At 35.5% G+C, this 25,180-nt stretch overlaps 1 protein-coding gene across 1 annotated transcript; it reads left to right on the top strand.

The window, feature by feature from the left end:
* The first annotated feature begins 798 nt into the window (after positions 1-798).
* Positions 799-24,851, top strand: SLC38A11 (solute carrier family 38 member 11). Its single transcript, XM_074828277.1, has 11 exons — positions 799-1,247; positions 1,667-1,741; positions 4,002-4,136; positions 5,806-5,871; positions 7,531-7,637; positions 8,166-8,245; positions 16,272-16,342; positions 17,303-17,464; positions 19,192-19,304; positions 19,966-20,097; positions 24,057-24,851. Exons 2-11 carry the CDS (start codon positions 1,681-1,683, stop codon positions 24,300-24,302), a joined length of 1,173 nt encoding a protein of 390 aa, XP_074684378.1. The 5' UTR covers positions 799-1,247; positions 1,667-1,680; the 3' UTR covers positions 24,303-24,851.
* The last annotated feature ends 329 nt before the right edge of the window (positions 24,852-25,180 follow it).

The raw sequence follows: 25,180 nt of genomic DNA, 5'->3' as shown, positions 1-25,180 counted from the left end.
GTTTTTCATGTTCTTGTACTCTTCCCTAGGCGGCTTCTGTGGCCACTCTCAGGAATGGGATGCAAGGTTATACTGGTCTTTGATCTGAGCCAGTATTACTCTTCTTATGTTAGTACTGCTTAAGGATTAAAGGTTCCACTTACATATATAGTCCTCCTTGAGGAACTCTTATGCTTATACCACTATCTACAGATGACTTAGATTTATTGGTCATTTAATTTTTTTCCAGAAGTACTTGTGACAAGCATCTGAGTCTGTACTACCTGCTATATATGTTAGATAGGCTCCTGCATCCATGAAATAGTGATTTTATTTTCATGGTAAGCATACAATGTTTTGCTTTTGTAGAACACAGGTGGGCATTTTCTTCATTAAATGCATGTTCTTCTTTTGAATTGCAAGACTTCATTTAAAATAATGGCCTTCTAATGAATGATTCTGAATTGTTCTCTGACAGCAGAGTGGTGATCTGAGGAGAAAACCACTGCATGCTTATGAAGAGATGCTTTTTGAAGTTAAGAGCTTTAATTTTTGAAGCTACTGGCTACAAATTTTGCTTTGAACTTTGGTTTGTACCAGACCTTCCCACAGAAACTTTCTGGGACTAGCCAATTTTACAGTGTCATTAACTATTTATAATGAGTTAACCACTGGATGACACAGAAATATTTAAAATGCTGGATAAAACCTTGAATTAGAGCATCTTCAGATGTTGGCATACTTTACTAGTAACTTGAAATTGATTTCATTCCCCTGATTCAGGGAGCAGTTGTATTGGCCAAAATATTTTCAGAAATACTTGATTCACATTTCTGCCTTTGGAACATGACTAAAAAGCTCTTTGTTTAACAGTCTACCTCTGAGTTTATATACATTTCTGTCCTTCTACTTTTTTTTTTTTTTTCAGAGAATAATTAATTATAGAAGATTATGGGTCAGACTTATACAGGAATTAGATGCCTAACACCCCTTTGATTTCTCACTGAAAAAAATGGGATTTAGTTACCAAAATACCTCTGCAAATCTGAGTCTATGACTTTTTTTTTTTTTTATCTTAAATAGACTATGTGTAAAATCCTTGTTCTTACGTATTTTTCTCATGTATAATGTTATTGTCTTCCTGAAATAGGTAGAAACAGATGACCAAACAGCCCTCGTTACTAAGCCCAGGAATAAAAGAGGAAACAGTGATCTTGCTTCAGCTGGATTTAACATTATCAACTCTATCATAGGATCAGGTATTATAGGTAAGTATAGTTTTCTTCGCTATCCTGTGTTCAGCCTTCTTTATACATGCATGACTATCCAGTTTGGCGAATAACACTGTCATCTTACTTTCTGCTGCTGTTCCTAAAGATTTGTCTCTATTTGTATTTGCTTCGTATGTAAAAATGCAGTGGTGTCAGCTGAGATCACGTCTCACAGTCAGAAATACCCTACAGCCTCTTTCCCATAATGATCAGAGAGAACTGGCTGCGCAGGTGCTGACTGAACTTCACACATAGGCAACCCTTTGTCACTGAAAATGATCTTTCTGAGGTTATTAAGCATGATGGTCCAATTTGAGAGATTGATAGCATTTTTTTGAATCAGAATATTTCTTTATTTTGGTTATCACAAGTATTTGAAAATGTTCTTCTATAATTTCTTCTTTTCTTATTTACAGGATTGCCATATTCAATGAAGGAAGCTGGTTTTCCACTAGGAGTACTGCTTTTATTTGGGGTTGCCTATATCACAGGTACTCTAAAAGCAGTTTCTGTTGTAAAGTGAACATTAGTCTTGTAACGTTTAGCTGATCTTGAGCTTAATGGTATTTTAAGCAAGTATATGTATGGCAATAAAAATAACAAATTTTTTCCTTACCTTACTAATCCCTTGAGCAGATTAGTAAAAGTAGAGAATTATACTGTACAACATACAAAGCTGCTTTTTGTGTGCATTTTATTTTTGTAAAGCCTAGTATCTTAGGCTAGGTCAAGGTGACATTTGGAAGAATAGCTCTTATTTGTGCCTCATAATCACCTGTTTTAGTCCACTGTTTTTACCCTAATTAAGAGACTGATCCTTGAGTGGGTTGCATATCACTTTTTTAAAATACACCACAGAATGAGAACCTTTGGTCATACTATGATTTTGAATATTTTATTTAATTATCGTTCATCAAAAAAATAATGGATTTATCTTCAAAAAGGGACAAGTTTTGAAATCAGACGGTAGATAAACTTAAATGTAAGTAAATCCATTGACAACAAAGGAGAATTTTTGTAAAGAGTCTGTGGATTCAAGTCTTAAAATGACAAATCACATCAACATGAGTGGCACAAATTCTGCTGTGGCTATATGCTGAGCAACAGTTGATGCTTTTCATTGCTTAAAATATCATTTAAGGGTCTGCATAAATGATCAAGGTTTGTCTGGAGAGCAATATAACGTAAGAAATGTGTTTCTTATGAATGGGAAATTTTCTGGATGGCTGATGGCAAAATACATTAATGAAATCATCATAAACATAGCTCAGAAATTCAGTTACTTTTCTGCAGGAAATCTGATTTGTCCTTTGAGTTTCTACGTATTTTGAAGACTTTATAGCCCAGAACCTGTGAATTAAACTCAGCATTTTATTATGTTAAAGGTGTGTCTCAACATATCTTGCATGAGCAAATTATAAGTATAGTTACAACTTTTTGACTTGTGGCATTTAAAGTACAGGCTAAGTATGTAACATTAGCATTTATTTTCCATAGCTTTTACTGAGTAATTGGTGAATAGCTGTTATTTAGCAGTTCTCGCTGTATTTCATTTTGGGGTATGTTTTTAAATTATACTGGGTTTAGTCCTACATTGACAAATACAATTCTAGGTCGTTTAACAATAAATCTTTTTCAAGTTTTGTGGGTCTAAGATCCCTTACAAAGACTTAATATTTCTTGTACAAGATCAGCTCAGTATGCAACATAATTGATAAAGAACAACTCTATTTCTATTTTTGTCGCCTCCCAATTATAGTGTGAGTATATACTGTGTAAAAATTGCATATGCTCATGGTAATCTCTGCATTGGCTTTCACATTAACAAATGGTATAAATTTTCTTTGTAAAGACTGTGAAAATGTCATCATTTAAGTAATTCCCAGAAGATAATAAACACCAATACTATTCACAGAAATGAACTGTTCCTATCGCAGCATAGATTACAAGCTAAGTGAAAGCCAGATGAGGAATAGACAAGGTCTAGCTACTGTCTGTCAGGACATCTGCACCAAGGTAATAAATTCTGTGCTGTAACTAATATGGACTTGAAAATCGCATGGTGCTCAAATGAATACTAAAGCATAACTTGATAAAACAGCAATATTTCAAAACATTCTTTTAAAAGTTGAGGTTCAATCTGGGAGTAATTCCGCCTGTGACATCAGCTGTCTCGAGGCACATTCCTTCGTGGTTTTCCAGATAAATCACTTTGTGCATGTTTTATTTTACAAGTATTCAATAAAAATGTTTATAATATTTTTATTGTAAACGATGGAGAAGACATAAAATGCTAACCAGGCTTTATCTTTCACAAACTTTGATAAATAGCTGAGTAAAATGATTGAGAGTTCTAGCACCATGACACAGGCAATCCTCACATGTTACCTCCTTTCAGGATATAATCAAATGCTCCATCCATTCAGGAGCCATCTGCATTATTAATTGAATTTTCCTTTTTTGGTGCTTGTGACAGTTCTCATTCCCTTTGGCCATACTGGAAACCAATGAAAATGAGTCTGTTTCTGCTCTCCCTAATCAGGAAAGCTGGAATTCCCTTCCAATATGAACCTATAACTCCTGGGTTTGGTGGATTGAGATCCTTTGTGAGATTTCTCATCCCTGATCTTCCCAGTGACACTGTTTTCCTTTTTACAGACATTTTTTTTTTTTAAGGAGTAAATAAGATGAACAGTAACCAACCACAAGTTGATTCATACTGTCTTTAACAGTAATTTTATATTTTAACAGATTATTCCATTATATTACTGATCAAAGGAGGAAACCTCTCCAGTACCAACACCTATCAAGAGCTGGTCAGAAAAACATATGGTCTTGTAGGTTATCTAATTCTTTCAACTCTTCAATTTTTATATCCATTTATTGGTAAGATCACAAAAAATAGAAATCTTTAAGGTTTATAAATAACAAGCTTTTTCACATTACCTCATTCTTTCACTGGTTAAATATTAAGACCTCTGTAAAGTAATATACTGTGTATGCCTCTTTCCTATAAAAAAAAATACTTGGTGTGTTCTGAAGAATGACTGAGGAAGAATTCATTGAATTGGAGGATGAGAATAATAGAAATTAACTGAAGTGTAATAGCAGAGAAATTCATGATCACACACTTAAAAACTAATGACAAAAGTAGCTATGAGAAATACCAAAGAAGAGATTCTGTTCTAGAATGAGTAGCAAAGCACAAGGTTGATGTCTCTGAAACAAAAGCAAAATACGACTTTAGGAGTATATTGAATTAATATTTTTCCAAAGATGTAGTATTAGAAGCCACTGATCAGATCTTGCTTGAATATTATGTTCTGTCATTGCTCTTCAAAAGTGTTAATTCAGCCTCATACCTAATGAGCTACTAGAAAATTGGGCAGTCAAGACCTCTTTGAAAAAGAAATAGTGAAATAACAAACGGGTAGAAGAATCTGGGCAGGAATTAATTAGACCAGAATTTTAAAATAAAGTGATATTCTGAATTTGTCCCCTACAGTGCTAACATAATTAAATAAAATCTTAAATAAACTTGATATTTTCACACATGGGGCTGCAAGAGGTGGTGACTTGAGATACCAAGAGTCTGGACTCAGTGACCACAGAGTCCTAGATCAAAATCCCTACTTTAGGAATAATCAGTCTGAATTGATTACAGGTAGCTGAGATTTTTAAGGGAGTCAAGTTACTGTTACTGCAGCTAAAAATGTTAAACATGCTGACTTAAAAAAGAGTATAATTACTACTTCATAGAGAATATGGCAAAGAATTGTAAAGATCTCAGTCCTTACCAGTTATGTGTATGTATGTGCTTGAATTGATTTCTGTCAGTAGTGTAATGACTTACTATTTCACAACAGTGAATATTTATGCGTTAAGGTTGGTACCTATATGTATGCTGTCTAAATGGTGAAGACCACATGAGTATATAAATATATTTTGTGTGTATGTATACATACCCATGCACACATACACACTTATAGTGTAGAATAAGATAAGAATGAAGTATGAATGTTAAGGCCACAGTTCTTACTAATGAGAGGAAGGAATGGAAGTCCATATCTGATATCTTCATCTATTTTCTTCTCCTTTCTTCCAGCGTAAAGATTTTGCTAACTTTTTATATGAGGTAGGAAGTCCTGTGCACTTGATTGCAGGACTGATTATTAGGCTAACACAGGAACTTTGCTAAAGAGAAATAAGAATTTGAAAATTAACTGACAAAGAATTGCTGTCGGAAACATAATTTTAAAAAGCCTTTTTTCCCTCTTCTGAAGTAAGTTTATGTGGCAAGTCAGCACAACAGCCTTGCTTATCAGACTGGATTCTTGCTTAGATTGTACCTGTTTAAAAAAAAAAAAAGATAAAAAGTAAAGGGGAGCATTAAAGAATTTTTTTTTCAGTGTAAAACTTAAAAGTTGTTGGTGCTAGCCAGAATTCAAGAGGGATGGTGGCACATAATCCTGAAGTCTACAGAATACGTGTATTAAATGTTTATCAAATATTTCATATTTGACGTCTACTAACCAAAAAATTTATTTTCTTTCAGCTATGATCAGTTACAACATAATAACAGGAGACACTTTAACTAAAGTTTTTCAGAGAATTCCTGGAGGTAAGATGCATTTAACAGGGAAAATGTGTTAGGTAGGAGTATAGCGTAAGTATTTAGGGATTACCTGTTACTTTGCTTCTAAATGACTCTTAAATATAGTTCCAGTTAAGAACTTGAAGCATATTTGTATGAGTGGGTTTTTGTGGTTTTTCGTGTTTTTTTAATGTCTTTCTCAAATAAAAGTCCTTGGTTATCATTGGACTCAGTGTCAGTGAAGAGATCTCTTGCTTCAATGAAATACTAAGCAAATAGGAAGAGTCTTCCACAGTGGTCTATTTACAAGGTCATCATATTTTGTCATCTGTTTTAGATATTTCCTATAATAATCATTTGAATACTGAAACTGTACTTTATCTAGTGAATAATTCTGAATGATTTACAAATAGTATAATGGATTTAATGCTTACTTAAGCATATCTGTAATAGTTGGTCATGAATTGCAATGTAACTTTCAGTTCTCTTAGATGTTCTCTTCAAAACCAGGTGTGGCATTTTGAGCGTTTTAACTCATGCACTTGTTACCCTTCCCCTGCTGTAAGTTTTTACAGCAGAATCAGTGGACATTTGCCATCTGCTTTAGCACAAAGCCAGCTAAGTTAAAACATTCTTCACTGGGAAATTAAAAAGAACATGTCTACAATGAAGTGGAAATTAGTATTTGTATATACTGTTTGATTTCTACAGGAGGACTACAATTTTCAGTAGGGGAAGCCTGCAAGGTGTGATTCAGTTTTAACTGTCACACTCTTGTTCTGTGAATACCTGACCAGGTTGATAGTGACAGTGAATAACTAATAATCTCTGTACAATATGACGTCAGTAATAGGAGGAGCCCCCAACATGGCACATTTTTTCACTTAAGTGGTAGGAATGTCTGCCTGGAAAGAGGTGGAAAAGCATTATAATCTCCCAAAGAATAGAGGGAACTGAACACAGACCTTCCATGTCAATTGCCAGTCACTTCCCAGCCATAAGTACTCAGCAAGCTTTCATTCAAGCCCATGATTCATGGTAGTCTGACTGAAACTGAGGTATGTTTTATTTTCTGTTGTCATTGGCTGGAAAAAAACACCAGTTGTACAAATAAATCCCACGGATTGCAAGGAATTTTATAACATTATAGTTGCCTTCACATGGTAATCTGTATTTTGCAAGTGGAAGCCAGCTGACAACAAGAAAGGAGGTACTCAAACCTCAAAATTAACTTATTTTAGGATCATTCTGTAAGAATTTGTTTATCTTCAACAGCACAGTAATTGATGTCAACACACAGTGTCAAAAAATCCTCAAGAGTATATGGCAGAAAGAAGTAGTAGAATGTTTTACTTGCAGTCTGCCAACATTGACCCAGGCATAATGAAAGAAATTAGTATTAATCTATATGTAGAAATGCCAGACTTCCCAAGTTTGGTATAATATATCCCATATGTTATGCATTTGCTTTGAATTTGCAGAATTCTTGTGATTATGCACATGCTGTGTATGGCTTCCTCAAGGTTAGGTTAGTGCTTAGTCTTTATTTCAGTGTTACTTGGCATGAGTAAAGAGATAGAAGCCTAGTCAACATCAGAGTTAGGTACTCCTAGCTTTTCAAATGTATCTAATCTGTTCCTCATGTCAGTCTCTTAGAGAAATAAATTATTTTCTTTTTTGCTTTAGTTGGACCGGATAACGTCCTTACTGACCGTCACTTCATAATTCTCCTTACCACCATCATCTTTACCTTGCCTATATCTTTATATCGAGACATAGCAAAACTGGGAAAGGTATAACAGTAGTTTACTTTTCTGTATGTCATTAAGAAAATAAGTGTCAGTCATAACAATGTATTTGAACTCAAATACATCTGGCTAGAGCATGTTAAATATTTTAGAAGTTCAGACTGTCTTCTGTTCCGAGAAATATCGGAAAACTTGGAATAGTTTAAGCAAAACTTTGGTCTCCATGTGAATTGCTGGAATTTTGCCATCTACTGCTAACAGAGATAAAATCTTGTAAAGCACTAGGTGATACAGGCTTGATCTTGAAATGCTGAGCGCCATTGATTAGAAATGTTTAAATGGGAATAGCACTTAAAATTAGACAAATTGTTCCAGTTGTTGCAATTGGCTAGTTACTCAAAAAGAATAACAAAAGATGATGATATGGGAAAAGCTTTCTAATGATGAATATTCGATGTGATATTTAGAAGTTTACTTGGTTGTTAATTATTCTTTAAAAAAAAAAAAGTGCCTTATGCTGCTAAGAGGACAACCTTTCAGCAGCTTACTGAAGTTGTGTTTTTACCTTTACAGGTATCTCTTATTTCTCTGATTTTAACCATTGTCATCCTGATTATTGTGATGGTGAGAACAGTAACATTCAGTCCACAAGTGTAAGTATTCTTACACACTTGTCACAAATTGAATTTTTGATCATATGTAATCTGTTATTTCACTATTACATATATCTGTGTAGTTTTGGAACGTGGCTGTTTGGGGAGAGACATAATTGAAAAAAATAAATCTGTATTAACAGTAATACAGAATGAACTGCTAAAACTTACTTTATCCTTTTTTTTTTCTTCTATTGCACATAAGGAAATTTAGAAAAAGTCTCAAAAAAACACTACAGATTAATTGGAAATTGCTGGTGATATGGATAACAGCAGGTGACTCCTGAATGGACATGTAAGGTTGTTTGTCGTTTGAGAAGGCTTTGATTTTGTCCATTATTGTCAGATGGCCTATATTTGCAATCTTAAAACAGATAGTATCTTAGGAATATTTCTTTTTCTGTTAATATAATGATTTCATAATAAAAGTTAAATACAAATAATGAAAGGAAAAAAGAGAACACAACAATAAAAACTTTATTCTGTCATTTGAGAAAACCACAATATAAGCATGCAAAACTTTTCCAGCACTTATACTCTGAAAGTATTTAACGTTGGAGTATTCTAGACAATTTAGTACACAGGAATATGTGTTGTGGCAATATTTTTATAATTATACTGCAAGAAAGTGTTATGAAGATATATTAAGATATATAATAAAGACGACAAGCTATTTCTGAATATGTTTGTTTATTGGAGTAGTTTTATATGGTATTTCTAAAGTTTCTGTAAGAAGTGGATTCTTCCACCATGATTGTTTCAGCAGTGTTATACATAATTATTCATTTGTCTTACTGCTACGATATGTGGGTTAATTGCAGGGTGTTCATGTTTAATGCTAGGAAGATGGCTAGAATAGGAGTACATGATGTCGTCAATCATCCATAAAATGATGCACTCAGAACAGTATGGGACCTCCCCCCCCATCTTTCTGAAGCAGCATGTTTCTCATACTGTGTGTCAAAGGGGTATTTGGAAGGGCAATCTTAAAATCCTCTGTCAAAAAAGGAAGAAGCTGTATGTAATGGTTACTGATGACCTTGTTACTATGGTAACATACCTTCTCAACAGTTTTGATACACTGAAAAATACAAAATGCATGGGTTTCTTTTTCTTACAATAAGTAATGTTGGGTTTTGAGTGATTCTTGGAAGTTTTCCTTTTTAGTTCTTCAGAGACTTCCATTTTTGCCTTTACACTTGCTGTTTTTAAAAATGCATCTGGCAAGTTAATAAACTGTTAATCAGAATTTTCTCACAAACATTGTATCAATGTCTTTACTATTTTTACTATTTTTATTTTACAGTTAGAAATAGATACATACTTTATTGAAACCCTCTTCTAATATTTTGTTAATGGTAGTATGAGAATAAAGAGCACTAATATATTTTAATATGGGTCCCATCGTAGTATTATAACAAGTGAAACAAGTAAATAATGCATTTACTGTGAATGCTTATTAAAATATAATAAAAGTTGGAGTTTTCAAAGAGATTTTAAATCATGATTATGAAACAGTCCTCAGATCTGTCATATCTGAAAAGAATTTGTACAATCCTAGATAAAGGCTTGATGGGGCCAAGAAAGACTATTTAATCCCTACCATTGTTACATGGCACAACTGATTGTATGGCTGTCATTGATGACAGGTGATTGTCTAGTTTGTTCTTGGCAATTCCATGATTTCCCATTCCAGTTCTTAACTAGCCTTTTCTTATGAATTCTTCCTAAATGTGTATCGTATGTCTCAGTGCATTTCAAGTTGGTTGCTTCTTGGCCTAACCACAGTGGATATGGACAGCAAACTGTCCAGTCTTTTTCAAATGCTTAAAAAACACCTGTAAAGAGCTGTAGCTTTTTCCCCTTTGGTGATTCTTTCTATAGACTAAACAAACACCAGTTCCTTTAGTTTTTCTCTTCTTGTCATTTCCTGTGCTACTGATCATTCTCAATGGCTGCTTAAGTTCTCTGCAAATTGAAATGAGATCATGGTGCCCCAACTGCCTGTGGTATTCCCAATGGGAAGCAGAGAAGAGAGATTGATGTATTTTACATGCAAAGTATCTTGAGGTCTCTTCCAGCTGTATCTTTTGGGGGTTCCCACACTCTTGTTTATGTAACCTAGTTTGATTGTTTGCCTCTGGAAAATAGCACGACACTGTGGATGTGCCCAGAGTTTGCAATCTCATAGAAGCACCAAGCCCTTCTTTGCAGAACTGTAAGCTGGCAATTTTTCCTTTCTTTTACTCTGTTCTCATGAAGTTTGGGGTTTATTTTGCTTGTTCCCCCCCTGCCCTGTTCTCATGAAGCCTTTTTTTCCCAGCATAACTGTAGAGTTTGTCATTACAGAATTGAATACTGCTTTATCAGATGATTTCTCCATTTACCAACATATTTATGATTTTTCTTTTTTCACCCTGTTCTCTAGCATGCTTGTGTTAACTGCACGTTTCATGCTTTCTATTAAGGATGCTTCTTACTTTTTGTTCAATCATTCAAGTTACTGCTGCTTACATTCGAAAGTGCTGGACTCAGGTCAGGTTCCACTGGAATCCTGTTCAGGTATCTTCCCACTTTGATAATTACTCTCTGAGTAGTAATGAGTTTTCACTTACCTTTAGATTTTTCAAAGTGAAGATTACTTCCCTTTGGGAAGTACAAGAAGATTATCCAGGGATGATAAAACTGGTTTTTTGCCTAAATGCAATTCATGTACTAGTTGAAAATTATATCTATTATTTGGACAACTGAGAATATTATCTTTCCTAGAAACCTTCTGCAGTGTGTTTGACCATAAGCAAAACAACAACATTGTTACTGTTTTTAATGATTTGATGTGCTTGAAACTGTAGGCTGAAAAATGGCAATTTTAAGTCTTTGCAATGTTGCATTTTTACTTTATTCTTTTTTTTTTTAGTTGCTTTGGGAGTGGAGTGGGTTGTCCAGGGACATTATAGGAATGTTATTTTCTTGTTACTTCTCAGGGAAAAAAAAAAAGTATTTAAGATGAGGAATTATTTAATTTTTTCTCTTATGACACACATGAAACTGAGGTACCTTTTTTTTTTTTTGATTAATATCATCCATATACTTATTGTTGCCTGAAGAACATAATGAACCTGCAGATAAAATCCAGTGTTCTGGACCCAGACTTTAGTCTCAATAGTTTAAGATGTTGGATGAAAATACCTTTTGATGATCCATTCTTTACTTTATTTCCACCTGTTTATAGATGGGAATTTTTCTACTGTGATCAAAAACAATGGGTTAGAATTATCTCAAACTGTAAATGTGCAGTATGTTAATACTGCATAAAATAACTTAATGCTTCAAAGCTGAAACTAACATTCATTGCTGTAAAAAGCAATATTTTATGTAGCTTATAAAGATGGATCATTTTAATTTGGTGTTCTTTTGGAAAGAATGTCATGATGTCAGTGTCTGCATAATACAGAAATCTCTAGGAAAATCTTCAAGAGCATCTGCTACACATAAATAGGATGTGAGAATTACTCAACTGGCAGCTGATCACAGGGATGAAACACCAAGTGTTCAGGAAAATAACTTGAAAGTAGAAAGTTTTATTCTTTCCTTCATATAAATAATCCAATAGTAAGCAAAGATAAACTTTGATGAAATTAAAAAATAAAACCTAAACTACTGTATATTTACAGAACTGCTCAGTAGATCATTAAGGAAGAAAGAGGAATTAAAGCAGCTGTAACTAAGTGGGGATGACATAGAGCTTTGCCTCATCTGTTTTTCTTTAACAATCAAGATGATTTTGATTAATGTAAAATTCAAGGCTGATGTGAGCATTACTCATTTTCTTTCCATTATATTGGTTGAAGTAATATTCAGCATCTAAAGCTTCTTAAGTATCTTTAAACTTTTAAAGTTCAAACAAAAACTAAAAAGGTATTTTACCTTAGAATTGAATTTAAATTTTACAGTTAGTTTTCTAATGTCTAAATCATTGAATTAAACCTGTATTAACCTGCTATGTGTTCCTGGATTATTTTGATAACTGCTGATTTGCACCTAAACTTGGTGGTTTATTATTGATCTTCAGGGCAAAACAATAGAAGTCTTTTGCTCATTCCAACATGTAGCTCCCTGTCAAACATATGACTTTGCTTCTTCTCTAGAAACTAACTTTTTTCCAGTCAGTGTTTCATACCTGCAAGCTGGGTTGAGATCAGGGATGTACGTTTCTCCTGTCCTCCCTAAAGATACTTTGCTTGTGATGCACTCTGTTGCTGTATTTTATTTGGCAGCATTTCTACATAAATGACAGAAGAGATTTTTGTATAACATGGATCTTAAGATGGGGAATGTTATACTGGAAATGTTTCATAAGAAGTAGGAGATATGCTGCTTTAGACTGCCAAATCTGTCCAACTTTTACTCATGATCTGGATGTGAAATGCCTTTTACCCCGTTAGGAGGTCTTAACCTTTGCCTGGTTCATTTTTTTTTTCGTTTTCCCCTGTTCTTATGTAGGTAAACATAAGTATTTAAAACTTACTTGAACTCACTAACATGTTTGTTATGCTATACTTTCCCTTAAGTATAGTTAAGATTGAGTAGAGTCATAGTTTCTTAACCTCTAGGCTTTCTTCATTGCTAGGCTTCACTACCTTCCTACAGACAGTTTTAATTGTCAGTCTGTCTTGCTGTTGTCTTACTTTCAGCTGAGATTTTTTTCTGTCTGGGATCTCCCTTGGATGTCTTTTTGTTCAATCTTTTGTTCCAAAAATCACAGTTGTATTACTTCTCGGCTTTTACTTTGTGATACAACTTCTACTATACAGTACAGTTCTCAACAAATGCATTTAGTGTCACAGATGTATTTCTTCTGTTAACTTTCATTGTGTTTCATCTAACTACTTCTCCTTCTTCTCCAGCATGAAAAAAACTTTGCGTTCATGCAGGTACAGGCTGTGGTGTTATACACTGAGAGGAGCAGTAAGCTAGCTGGTTTTGTCATTCATGGATATTTGCACCTATTGCTATTCTTGTATGAGCAGCAGTTAAAATCTTCCCCTAATAATTCTTAGCAAGACTGTAGGTCAAACTGGTCAGAAGAAAGGTTCTTCTCAAAAAAAAAAAAAAAAAATTCCATCTTGAGCAGTAGCAGAAAGATAGAAAAAGCAGAACAGGTATAGTGTTAGCTGGTGTTCCTGTGATAGACTCCTTCAGCCGATGTATACATCTGGCTACACAGACACACATATTTATATGAATATGTGTTTACATTGATACTTGGTACTTGATATTTCCATTAGGTGCCCTTTGTCTTGAGTCATTTTAAGCGATTATTCACTGTGTGGCTCTTCCATAACTAACAGCTACTGTTTCCTCACACAATTTTCTCTTTCCGAGTCTGAAGTCTTACTTTATATTGACACTTTCATGTCACCTGCAGCCTTTTCCAGGAGCTTTACATAAGTCTCTATGTCCTGCAGGCTAGACTTGGGGGTGATTTGTTGTTGATAGGGTCAGAACTCTAGAGCTGTTGACTCTTAGTTGTAAACACTAAGAAATGAAATTTCTTACTGTGTTGCTTCTTAGTTTATATCTCACATCTGTGTGAGATCCCTCTAGTCCCAAGGTATGAAAATATTTTTCAGAACACATGCAGCAGTATATAACTTACTGTAAGAAATAGTCATATGTGCCAATGTGCATTGTATGACACTGCAATCCGCTGGCAGTGTTCAAATCATTGATCTGAAATTCTTCATGCTTTCTGCAACTAGAATGGAAGGAATTTATCTTATGTTGCTAAATAAGCAGGATTTTGTTCTTTTGGGTTTTTCTCCCCCCGAAATAATACTCCTAATCTGATTCATCATTCATCCATATTTTGGTCTGTTGCATATTGCTAGTGCATAAGCTAACACTATGCAGGGGGAAAACTAGCTCCTTTGATATTTTTACTTCTTTTAAATTTATTATTTGGCCCTTTATTAAAAATATTTTAACTGAAATTCATATGCTTTCTACATTCCATTTTTTAAATCCCTGTTTATAGAAGCTTATAATATAGCTATACTGTTGCACAGGATGTACAATTTTCACAGAAGTTAAATGTGTTTTAGACAAAAACATTCTTTATTTCTGTGCATTTTAAATTTTTTTTGTTGATAGTGTATTAGATAATCTAAGTGTTAATTATTACTAGAAGAAGGGGTATGGAGACTTACAAGTACTGTTGTCAAAGCATAATATGAAACAAATTTTCATGCTGTATGTTTGATATCAAAGCTGACCTCTAGTGGTTACAGAATGGAACAATTGTAATGCTGGCTTTCTATATTCTATTTTATGTTGGATTATTGATTTTTTTTTTTTTTTCCCCTCAAACAGATACAAATGCTTTCCTGAAAAATAATACATTCAAAATTATGAATATGAGTTGGCCACAGATATCCCTAGTGATTTGAAATCAATAGCATCAATTAAGGGAGGCTACTTTATATAAGGAACTACAGCAGCTATAGTGGGTCAGAGCTCCTATTTCACAAGCGAAATGCCAGATACTCTATTTCACCTACGTGCTGAGTCTGAGAATATTTTAGGAGGGCCGTATTTATCTGCTTAAGACTAGAAGCAGTATGTTACAGTGGCCAAGACGATATACTGCATCTAAGGACAAAAAAACTGAACTTGATTTTGATGGTCAGGTTCTGTTCACTTCAAAGTTAAGCTTAGCAATCACAGCTTAAGAGCTGAAAAGGTGCTCTATGTCTGAACTGAATGTGCATTAGATGCTGTAAATCTGGGGGGGTTTTAATATAGAAAAGGAAGGATTGACTATTTGAGCCCTCAAGAAGTAGTGGTATGAGTTCTGAAAGGGGAAACAGCAACATCTTTTTTTGTCTTTTTTTTTTTTTCTTTTTAGGGGGTAGGGGTGGAGTTTGAACATCTTAAAGCAATGAAACCTACCATAGCATGTGCCACTATGGCTGTCAAAACCAGCTACTTATCACTAGATAGCGGGAGAGACAAAGCTGCCATTGTCACCTTCACAGAACTGGTATGAGTGCTGTACTGCTTTCTAGGGCAGTAGGAAAATAACAGCTAAGGCCTCAGGTGGCAGCAGCTTTCCCTTCTGAATAAAAACAGAGCAATCAAAGTTAGCAGCACAAAGTTAACTTTTTAAGAGCAAGCTTCTCTGTACTGTTCCTTTGGCTGTGCTTTAGTATTACAAATATAATGTTCAACTGGCTTGTGAATTTCATTTTATATTTTTAGCAAATTGTAGTTCTGGAAAAGGATGTTTCATGTCCTTCCCCTTTCCGTCATTTTGGGTCTTTATTCACAGAGGAAGTTCATGCATCAGATGGATTTTAACAAAGTCTTTGGGTGGTTTTCTGTGGTCCTCCTCTAGGAATTGCAAGTACCACAGGCCCAAAATTGTGGGCATGTCATAGAGGAGCAGATGCGGGCGATATTACATTCTTGCCTGATTATAAAAGTCTCCATATACTCTCACACTTTATTACTCCTTTGGTAACTAGCAGAATCCCTTTACTATGAGGAATAGTTGGAACAGGTGTAAAGAAAGGCAAACTGCCTCGTTTGATTTCTAGCCTACAAAAAAAGTATCTCTAGACTGCATGGATTACATGTGCAAATTCAAAGGAAGAAATTGCCTCTAAATAGGTAGAAGAGATTTTGGGTTGAGATAACCTTACTCGGAATCAGTAACAGCTTTTACCTTCCCTGTTGCTGTTTCTTGGTATATGATGACTTGAAAAGTTTATTTACAAAACTAGTCACTGAAGCAGGCTGACATTTCTGTAACCAGTTTTTACAGCCAAAAATACTTTAACCAAAACAAGGGAGGTGGGAAGGGTATCTCTGTTGTTTCAACTTATTGTTGATGAACACTGTGGTCTACTTCAGAGAGTTCTGGAGATCTGACTAGCAGTTCTGTATTACAGCGTAGAATTTTAAGTTATTTTTAGTAGCTGGTAGTGGAAAAGAGGATAATCTTTAAAACAAATGTCTGTTTTAGACCCAAATCAGAAAATGCATGGATATTTGCAAAATCAAATGCAGTACAAGCTGTTGGGGTGATGTCATTTGGTAAGTAATTTTTGTTGTATTCTCAATATTCAGATCAACTGTAAGAAATTATTTAATATTTCGGACCTAGAAGTTGCGGGTTTTTTAATTGTATTTTTTTTATATTCATGTTAAGCTCGTTTAGAAAAGAATAAAATTGACTTCGAGTCATCCATATAGATTTAATTGTTATGATTTAAGACATTATCCCCATCCATTGCCCATCTGGCCCTAGAGGCTATGGCCGCTGTAGCAGAGACAGCAGTGTGGCACGTGAATCCAGCTCAACTGTCCAGGTCATCTTAAAACACCTGCACCAATAGGTTTAGTCTAATTGATAAACTGAGGAGGCAGAGATTGTTCTGCATTTTCTTGGATAACCTCTAACGGAAAAATCTTAGACTGCAATGCATATATTCACTAGAGAAGGCCTGTTGCTTCCCATTTCTCACAATGAACCATTCAGGTGAGTCTCCACTCACTTCCATTATCCTTATTCTAAAATCTGTTCCTGCCTGCAGGATCTGATATATTATTTCTTGTTAATGCTGTGATAATCTGAGGCCTCCCAATGCTTGCTGCTGCCTAAAATGGTTGTCATAGGAAGTCTGAAAGTAGCAAATGGCTCTAAGGATTAAAAAAAAAAATATCTTAGTACTGCTGTTGAGTTCTTAAGCAAAATAAGAGCAGAAAGAGGAAATAGAGGTGGAATGGAGGTGTGAAGGGTGGGAAACAGCATGGCATTTTAGGGTAATGTAATCAGAATCATCTCGGGATGAATATAAACCTTCATCAAATCAAACAAGTAAGTAAAAGTTCAAGCCATTTATCTTTATCACTCATTGCAGGAGTAATGTCTGTATTTTATAATTAGTGGATTCAAACTGTGCTGTGTCTCTCCTACCTTGGCATATACACTCCATAAGTTTATTTTATATGCATGAATTCATACATTTGCTTTAACTGTCATGTGTGTTTCAGCATTCATCTGCAACCATAACAGCTTTTTAATATATGGGTCTCTGGAAGAACCCACATTAAAGAACTGGTCTCAAGTCACACACGTGTCTGTCTCACTCGCTGTTGTTATCAGTGTAGTGTTCGCTGCGTGTGGATATATGACTTTTACAGGATACACAGAAGGTAAACTGTTTGATCCTGCAATTTTGGTGCTTGCTGTAATGCTTACATTTCCGCCTTTCTGTCTGACTTCTGCTGTTAATATTTTAGTGATTGTAAAAATGCCAAAATCATACTATGTTTGGACAGAAATAGTTAGGATATTCCTTGTAGTTACTTGACAAGCAAAACATGATACAAAGATGTCAGCTATGTGCTCATAGGTGTCAGATTCCCATGTGTAAGTCTCACTGGTGAAAGTCTCCTATGAGTACTTCCACAATCAAAATACTTCTGAGGACTAAACATCTATAGTTTAGCCATGTGGTCCACTAGCAGAGAGAAGTAAAAATAAAAATTGCCTTGATTTTTCTACAGGGTGCCTGTCATGTTTTTCTGTACATTCTCATGTATCTTTTCCTGTCTGTGCTAATAAAACATCCTAGCTCTGACTTGGAGATATTTCCTATCTTTACAACATCTGTTCTGCTGTAACTAATCCTACTGTCACCTCTGTGGGTATATGAATATATGTATAAATATATATAATCAATGTTACATCATACTATTTAAGATCATTTTGTTGAAGTGGAGAAGGTGCTTTCAGAAGAACAAGGCATAAATTTGTTCAGTGCATTAGCTTCTTCAGGAAAAATATGCATTTCATAAGCAAGTACTTATTTAATAGTGCTGTTCCAAATTGTAGACGGCTTCCAAGCTTTTTCCTCTCCTGATGAGCAGCATCATGTAGTTGAGAACAGAGGAATTGTAGGATGGGGGTTAGTGCTTGATTTGTCCTTCTTTCTTGCCTCCAGTGCTGTTTATGCAGAGTAACTTACTGTCCTAGATGCAACTGTAGCTAGACTAAGTGCAAACTGGCTGAGATATTTCAAGTATAGAAATCTCTGACTGCAGCTCTCCCTCAGTATATAATTTTACTGTAAACAGGTTCCATTTAACCTTCTGACTCTGTTGTCAAAATCTTTTGGCTGTTTTCTCTAATGTACACCTTACTGCTTCTTCAGTGTCATTGTGATCCTAAGAGTAGTAAATCGTAAGACAGTACAGTGATCGGGTAGAAAAGACCTGATAGATCATCTGACTACTGGCTTCCAGTGCCTCTTGTGCCTCAGAAATCATTATTCCAGATTCTTTGTGGTAAACGCTAAGCAAGATGATGATTTGAACACTCTAGCAACGCTTTTGTTGTTAGATGTAAGGAGATTTGCTAGTAACAATCTGTATGTTTATAAGGGGCTTTCGGGGTCAGAATATTTTAAATTCTTCACTGTAGCTTACGAGCTATGATTAGGTACCATCAGGGAAATGCAGTTCTCCAGAGGTAACTCCCTGGTCTTCCTTGTGTAATTGTTGTTCTAGGAATTACATTTTTAAAGGAAATGTATCTTTTACATACCAGCTTTCTTTCTGAATGTCACATACTTATTTAAACAAACACCAGCATCTCATACAAAATCTGTGCCAAGGGGAAGATAACAGATGACAAACTCTAATGTGTATATGTTAAAATATTTTTGAAAGATAAATGCTACTTGAAATAAAAACACTGCTACTAGCAGGATAAGGTGAAAGTTCCTCCTGGATGTGATTTGTGACTGTAGCTACAGTTTCTTAATATGTGTTAGGAGAGGGGATCAGAAAGTCTCAACTACTCCAGTAACTTACACTTCATTTTGCAAATAGACAAATGACATGAAGTTCAAACTAATTGATGTTTTGCTATGCCTCAGGAGATATATTTGAAAACTACTGTAGAGATGACAACCTTGCTACATTTGGAAGGTTTTGTTATGGAGTTACTGTAATTCTGACCTTCCCCCTTGAATGTTTTGTGACCAGAGAGGTAAGAATTTATTACATTCTCCCTTTAACAATCGTGATATATATTAATAATATTCTCACATTATTAATATACACTGTAGCTGAAGTCAGTGGTTGATCTGTAATAAATATCAACATATCCTATCCTGCTACATGCAGTGACTATGGAGTACTAGTTGTACTGTTTAGATTCTGGCAATATACTGTTGTATTACATTTATTATAATATTATCCAATATTATATTAACAATTACTTAATAATATCAGGACTGCTTAGAATTCCAAGTTTGGCATAAATGTCACTGTTGTTATTATGTTGAGAATAGCTGAAAATAGCATATTTATGCTTACTAGTTTTGCTTTGTGAAAATATCTCCATCTAGGAAATCCATCGTTCAATAAATAATTGTAGATGGTTTTTATTCTGTAGCGAGTAAATGAGAAGAAAATAAGTATACCCTAAATCCTGCAGGTATAACTTAAGTCAGTCTTGCAAGTGTTCTGCAATGCTTGTTATGAGTTATTTTTGGTAGTGGATGAAGAGGTTTTGAAGCAAGATAGATAAAGTTCAGTCAGTGTATTCTCACACATTCTTTTAGTCTCCTAAGGTTAGAAGATTTGGAATAAGCTGTTTGTTAACATAAAGACCAAAATCAAGGTTTAAAATTGTGATTCTGTTTCAGGTGATTGCCAATGTGTTTTTCCATGGGAACCTCTCAACAGTTTTCCATATTGTTGTGACAGTAGTTATCATTGCTGTGGCGACTGGTGTATCATTAGTGTATGATTGCCTTGGAATAGTTTTAGAGCTAAATGTAAGTGAACCTGTATACTCTCTTATTTAATAAATCACTTTTTTATAAAACAGAACTCTGAAAAATCCACAGCTCTACTGAAAGTCTTACATAATTTGACATAGTAGTCAGTAGAAATGTTGGTAGGAAAAAAAAAAGAATTATTCACCGCTTCAAAATCAGATAATTAAAGGAGGAAGGAAGTTCAGGAAGTAAAGTTCATATGGTTGGGGAGGCCTTTAAGAACAGTTTTGGAGATATGGCGAGTGGCTATGACTTACCAAATGTGTTTAAACTGCAGTGGAAATCACTAAATTACTCATCCTGACTGTATTGCAGGACTGAATCTAGCACTTCTGTCTCTAATCCCTCCTTCTGATGAAATTGGCAAATTACTAAATACTGGGGCAGGTCCTAATGACTGTCTTGAGCCAAAGGGGCAAAATCCAAAGAGGCAGGGGGGGAAAGGGGGGGGATGGAGAGAAAGAAAGAACCAGTAGTAGTGAGACCACAGAGATAGTAACTGGAATTTTTCCCTGCTTTGGACTTAACAGGGAGAAAAACTGAGTAATTTCATAACTTGAGCATGTGATTTTTTAGGAGGAAACTGCTTTGTTTGCCAGTAAACATTCCTGTGTCTGGTGTCACCTCGTTGCAGAGATGAAGGCAGGCCATACAAGGCATTTACTGCTTCGAACCAGTTTTAACACATTTATGTAACTTCTCTGGTTGGCTGGAACTGCCATGTAGTCTACTTGAGTCCTAGACTACTAGTTAGCAAAGTATGCTTACCAGATGAAGTCAGTCTGCTTTGGCACCGAATGTACATTTAATCAAAGGAAATGTTAAAAAAAATTCCCATCTATGTTTATCATAGAATCATAGAATTGTTTGGTTGGAAGGGACCTTAAAGGTCATCTAGTTTCAAACCCCTGCCATGGGCAGGGACACCTTCCACGAGAACAGGTTGCTCAAAGCCCCGTCCAACCTGGCCTGAAACACTGCCAGGGAGGGGGCAGCCACAGCTTCTCTGGGCAACCTGTTCCAGAGTCTCACCACCCTCACAGTAAAGAATTTCTTCCTTATATCTCATCTAAATCTTCCCTCTTTCAGTTTAAAAACATTACCCATTGTCCTATCCCTACACTCCCTGATAAAGAGTCCCTCCCCATCTTTCCTGTAGCTCCCTTTAAGTACTGGAAGGCTGCTATAAGGTGACCCCGGAGCCTTCTCTTCTTCAGGCTGAACAACCCCAACTCTCGCAGCCTGTCCTCACAGGGGAGGTGCTCCAGCCCTTTGATCATCTTCATGGCCTCCTCTGGACCCGCTCGAGCAGGTTCATGTCCTTCTTATGTTGGGGGCCCCAGATCTGGACACAGTGCTCCAGGTGGGGTCTCACGAGAGTGGAGTAGAGGGTGAGAATTCCCTCCCTCGACCTGCTGGCCACACTTCTCTTGATGCAGCCCAGGACACGGTTGGCTTTCTGGGCTGTGAGTGCACATTGCTGGCTGACAGTCAGTTTTCCATCCACTACTACCCCCAAGTCCTTCTCTGCAGGGCTGCTCTCAATCCATTCTCTACCCAGCCTGTATTTCTGTTTGGGATTGCCCTGACCCATGTGTAGGACCTTACACTTGGCCTTGTTGAACTTCATGAGGTTCACATGGGCCCATGTTTGTTTATGATAAACATTGTTTGTCTTAACAGTTTACCTTTAATTTCAGGTTAGCTATTTTTAATAAGTAAAGAAGATGTGGAAATACCATACTCCAGGATATAACAGTTAGAAAGCAGAGAAAGCTTTTTAAGGGCAGCCTTTGCTTCTTTATAGAAATATTTTAGAATAGCCTCCTTACATCCCTCTCCATGAATTCATTGACAATTTCAAGCCATATATTGCATGCTTACTGATGAAACAAAACGGAGGGATTTGTTCTTTATGCTACATGGTACATGTACTTGTATGTACATTATGATACATGTACACTGTTCTGATCCACAGTGCAGTTTATCTGGTAACCAAGCAGTAGTGAGTGATTTTGTAGCAGTGATTTAGCAGGTCATGCTTGCACTAATATTATAGAACAGGTCTGAATAATCAGATAAGCTCTGCGGTTACCCTCTATTTAAAATAATTACTTACATAGTTTCTTCTCAGTTAATCCTTTCCAAATTATAACTAGCTCAAAATAAAAATATTCCTATTGGTTTGGTTGGGATGCAGGTTTCCATTAAAATTTCTCATTTGTGTCATCTGTTCGCAATTTCTTTTCCGTCTTTTTTCCCTCTGTTTTTATGTTGCCAGTGCAGAAGATTCACCTCTGTGTGTATATACACACCAATAGAAGTATTTAAATGTGTACACACATGCACACATGCCTATTCTGGCCAGATATCAGAATACTGCTATAATGAACCTAATTCACTGTATGTGCCCATATATGTCTATGTATCTATATGTGTTTTACATCTATTACATGGTATAATATGTTAAGAATAAATTTACACTAGAGGACTGCCAGTGAGTCTTTCTAGCATGAATAAATATGTGTGATTCCTATTTGGAATGAAATTGTTTTAAAATAATCACTCAAAAGCAAACATTTCATGAATGCAATATTTTTACCCAGAGAGGCCTCAGCAATTACTCCATAGCCAAGCTGATGACTTGATTCAGTTACAAATAGAAGTTGGTAGCCAGACATTTGAGTGGGTAGTTCATCTCTTGTGGATTTTTTTTTTTCCTTTTTAGGAGAGAATTTGACAATACAGCTGTAAGATTTTTCAGTCTTGATATCCACCAGTAGAGAAAAATGAATAGGCAGAGTCTTTACATGTGAAGGAAGGATGATCTGTCCTCTCTCTCAGCAGGCTTTCTGTCCAGCAGAAGAGCAGTCCTTCGGCTTTTAACCACAGATGGCATTTGCTGCTATTTCTCTGACTGCTTACTTTTTCTTTGCTTTCTGGTTTAAAAACAAAACACAAGCCATCGTGTTTGCCCTGTGGTAGTTCCCCAGGGAAACCATTCAGTCATATGGGAATCAAGGGTCCACAGATTTTGCTGTGCTATTCTTTTACAGGCTGCTCGTTTGTGTTGCTTCACATGCTTTAGTGTCTTGGTTCTTATGAAGAAGATAGTTTGTGCATGTACCTATTTTGTTGTCTGTACTGATCACTCTTAACACGTTCTACCGTAAAAATAAACAAAAGTTTGTACAAACAATGATGCAAAGATAATCAGTAGGCTGGATTACTACCTCACCACAATTAAGTTGAAACATCGTGTTGTTAAGTATGTGCCAAAGTAAACATTCAAAATTTCTGCATAAAAATGCTCACTTTGGCATGTAACTTATATGCAGTGGGTTTACTATAAAAAGCTTTTAAGCAGGTGCTTTTTATCTGTCCCTATCTAAGAGAGCATTTAAGGAGGACCTGTATTTTTAATAAAAGGGCAGGTTCTACTCTCTCAAGGGGACCTTTGCTTCCATAGGGAAGTCAACCTAAATTGGGTTACAAATGTAGGAATTGATCAGAATTCTTTGAACTGCTACATGATGTTTCCACTTTTTTTAAGGCAGTATTGTATCTAGACTCCTACGTGGAATGATCTTAAATATTGTAAGTTAGAGTATTGCAGAACTATTATGTTTGGACTTTTACTGTACTTCTGAAGCTGAGAAACTGATGGTAATTAGATTTAATAGTACTTGCAACATACAATATTATTCTGTATGAGCAAAGTGAAAACATTTGAAATAATTCAGATTGATTCAAATAGTTTTACAGATATTTTTGCAGGTTATTTCTGACTTTAAAAAGAAAGTTTTCCATATAGCAACACTGGAAAAAGCCTCTATTCTCTGGCTTTACTGTTGCATTAATCTAATCACAGCCATTTAAAAATTTAGGTTTTTGTTCTTCACATCTAGATATACATGCTTATGAGGGTTTTTTCTGTTGTTGTTTCCCACACACAGGGAGTTCTGAGTGCTACCCCACTTGTTTTTATCATCCCAACAGCGTGTTATCTAAGGCTGTCCAAAGAGCGATGGAACCATTCAGATAACCTCATATCCTGCCTGATTCTTGCTGTCGGTGTGCTAGTGATGACAGTAGGGTTTGTTTTGACTATTTTGCATCCCCAGGAATGTAGCCATGGAAAAGAAATGTTCTACTGCTTCCCTAGTAATGTTTCTTTTCACAACAGTACACTTCCACCATAGGTAGCACGTCAATCTGCAGGCTAGATCAGGCACATCTTGCAGCAAGCCATACATGCCAGTTTAAAGGAGAGTGGGAAAATGAGCTTTTATGTTTTGATATGCACTATGAATTTTAAACTATATAACTGTATTTACATACTTGGTTTTATGCTGCCATCCTTTTCCAGATAAGACTTAAGTTTTAGCTGTTGAAACAAATTCTCAGAGGTGCCTTTCGGTAGACATTACTTGGGTAACTTGCAAACCTATCAAAAAAGGCTGCGTTTTTTTAACTTAGTCTGCAATGCTGTTTAAAAGCTATAAATGAAGTGTTTATGAATGTAAACATCTCCCATGTTTCATTGCTGTCATTTAGTTTTTATTAATTTTATAATCTTTTGATGTGTATTTATTAGCACACTAGTATGGGCTTTCAGTATACTGAAAAAAAAAAAGGTGTGTCTGTGTCTCTCTCTGTGTATTAAACTTATGCTGTTAAGTTGAAAGACCCCTATTAATTCTGTCTTTGATTTTGCAATAACTGTCCTTTAGTGCTGAAAGCATCCCTTGGATTGGCTCTTGAGTCAAGGACAATTTTGTATTCTGACTAAACTGTAATTGATACAATTCAAGTGTAACTGTTACAATTTGTGGTCTTTTAATTAAAAGATGCGGCACAAATAAATCCACACTGGTGAATTTAAAAAGATTCAAGTAAACTGTCTTTGTAAAAATTTCAAGGTTGACAGAGAAGAAAATGAAATGCATAACAAACACAGCTTGATTCTTACGTTTATAACCCTATTTATTTTTTCTGTAACTGGATTGAACCATTGCTATATGCCAAACATGAGAAAATTCTGTAAGAAAACATTCTGAATGTGGTTATCATTCTAGTC

Source organism: Strix aluco, chromosome 6 (assembly GCF_031877795.1).
Source record: "Strix aluco isolate bStrAlu1 chromosome 6, bStrAlu1.hap1, whole genome shotgun sequence".
Lineage (NCBI taxonomy): Eukaryota > Metazoa > Chordata > Aves > Strigiformes > Strigidae > Strix > Strix aluco.
The sequence above is the reverse complement of the archived record's forward strand: the minus strand, read 5'-3'. Positions and strand labels throughout refer to the sequence as shown.

Coding starts and splice junctions, on each gene's coding strand:
- SLC38A11 (XM_074828277.1), top strand. CDS start 1,681: ATGAAGGAAGCTGGTTTTCCACTAGGAGTACTGCTTTTATTTGGGGTT. Junction 5,872..7,530: donor TTTTCAGAGAATTCCTGGAG/GTAAGATGCATT, acceptor TTTTTGCTTTAG/TTGGACCGGATAACGTCCTT. Junction 17,465..19,191: donor TTTTACAGGATACACAGAAG/GTAAACTGTTTG, acceptor GCTATGCCTCAG/GAGATATATTTGAAAACTAC.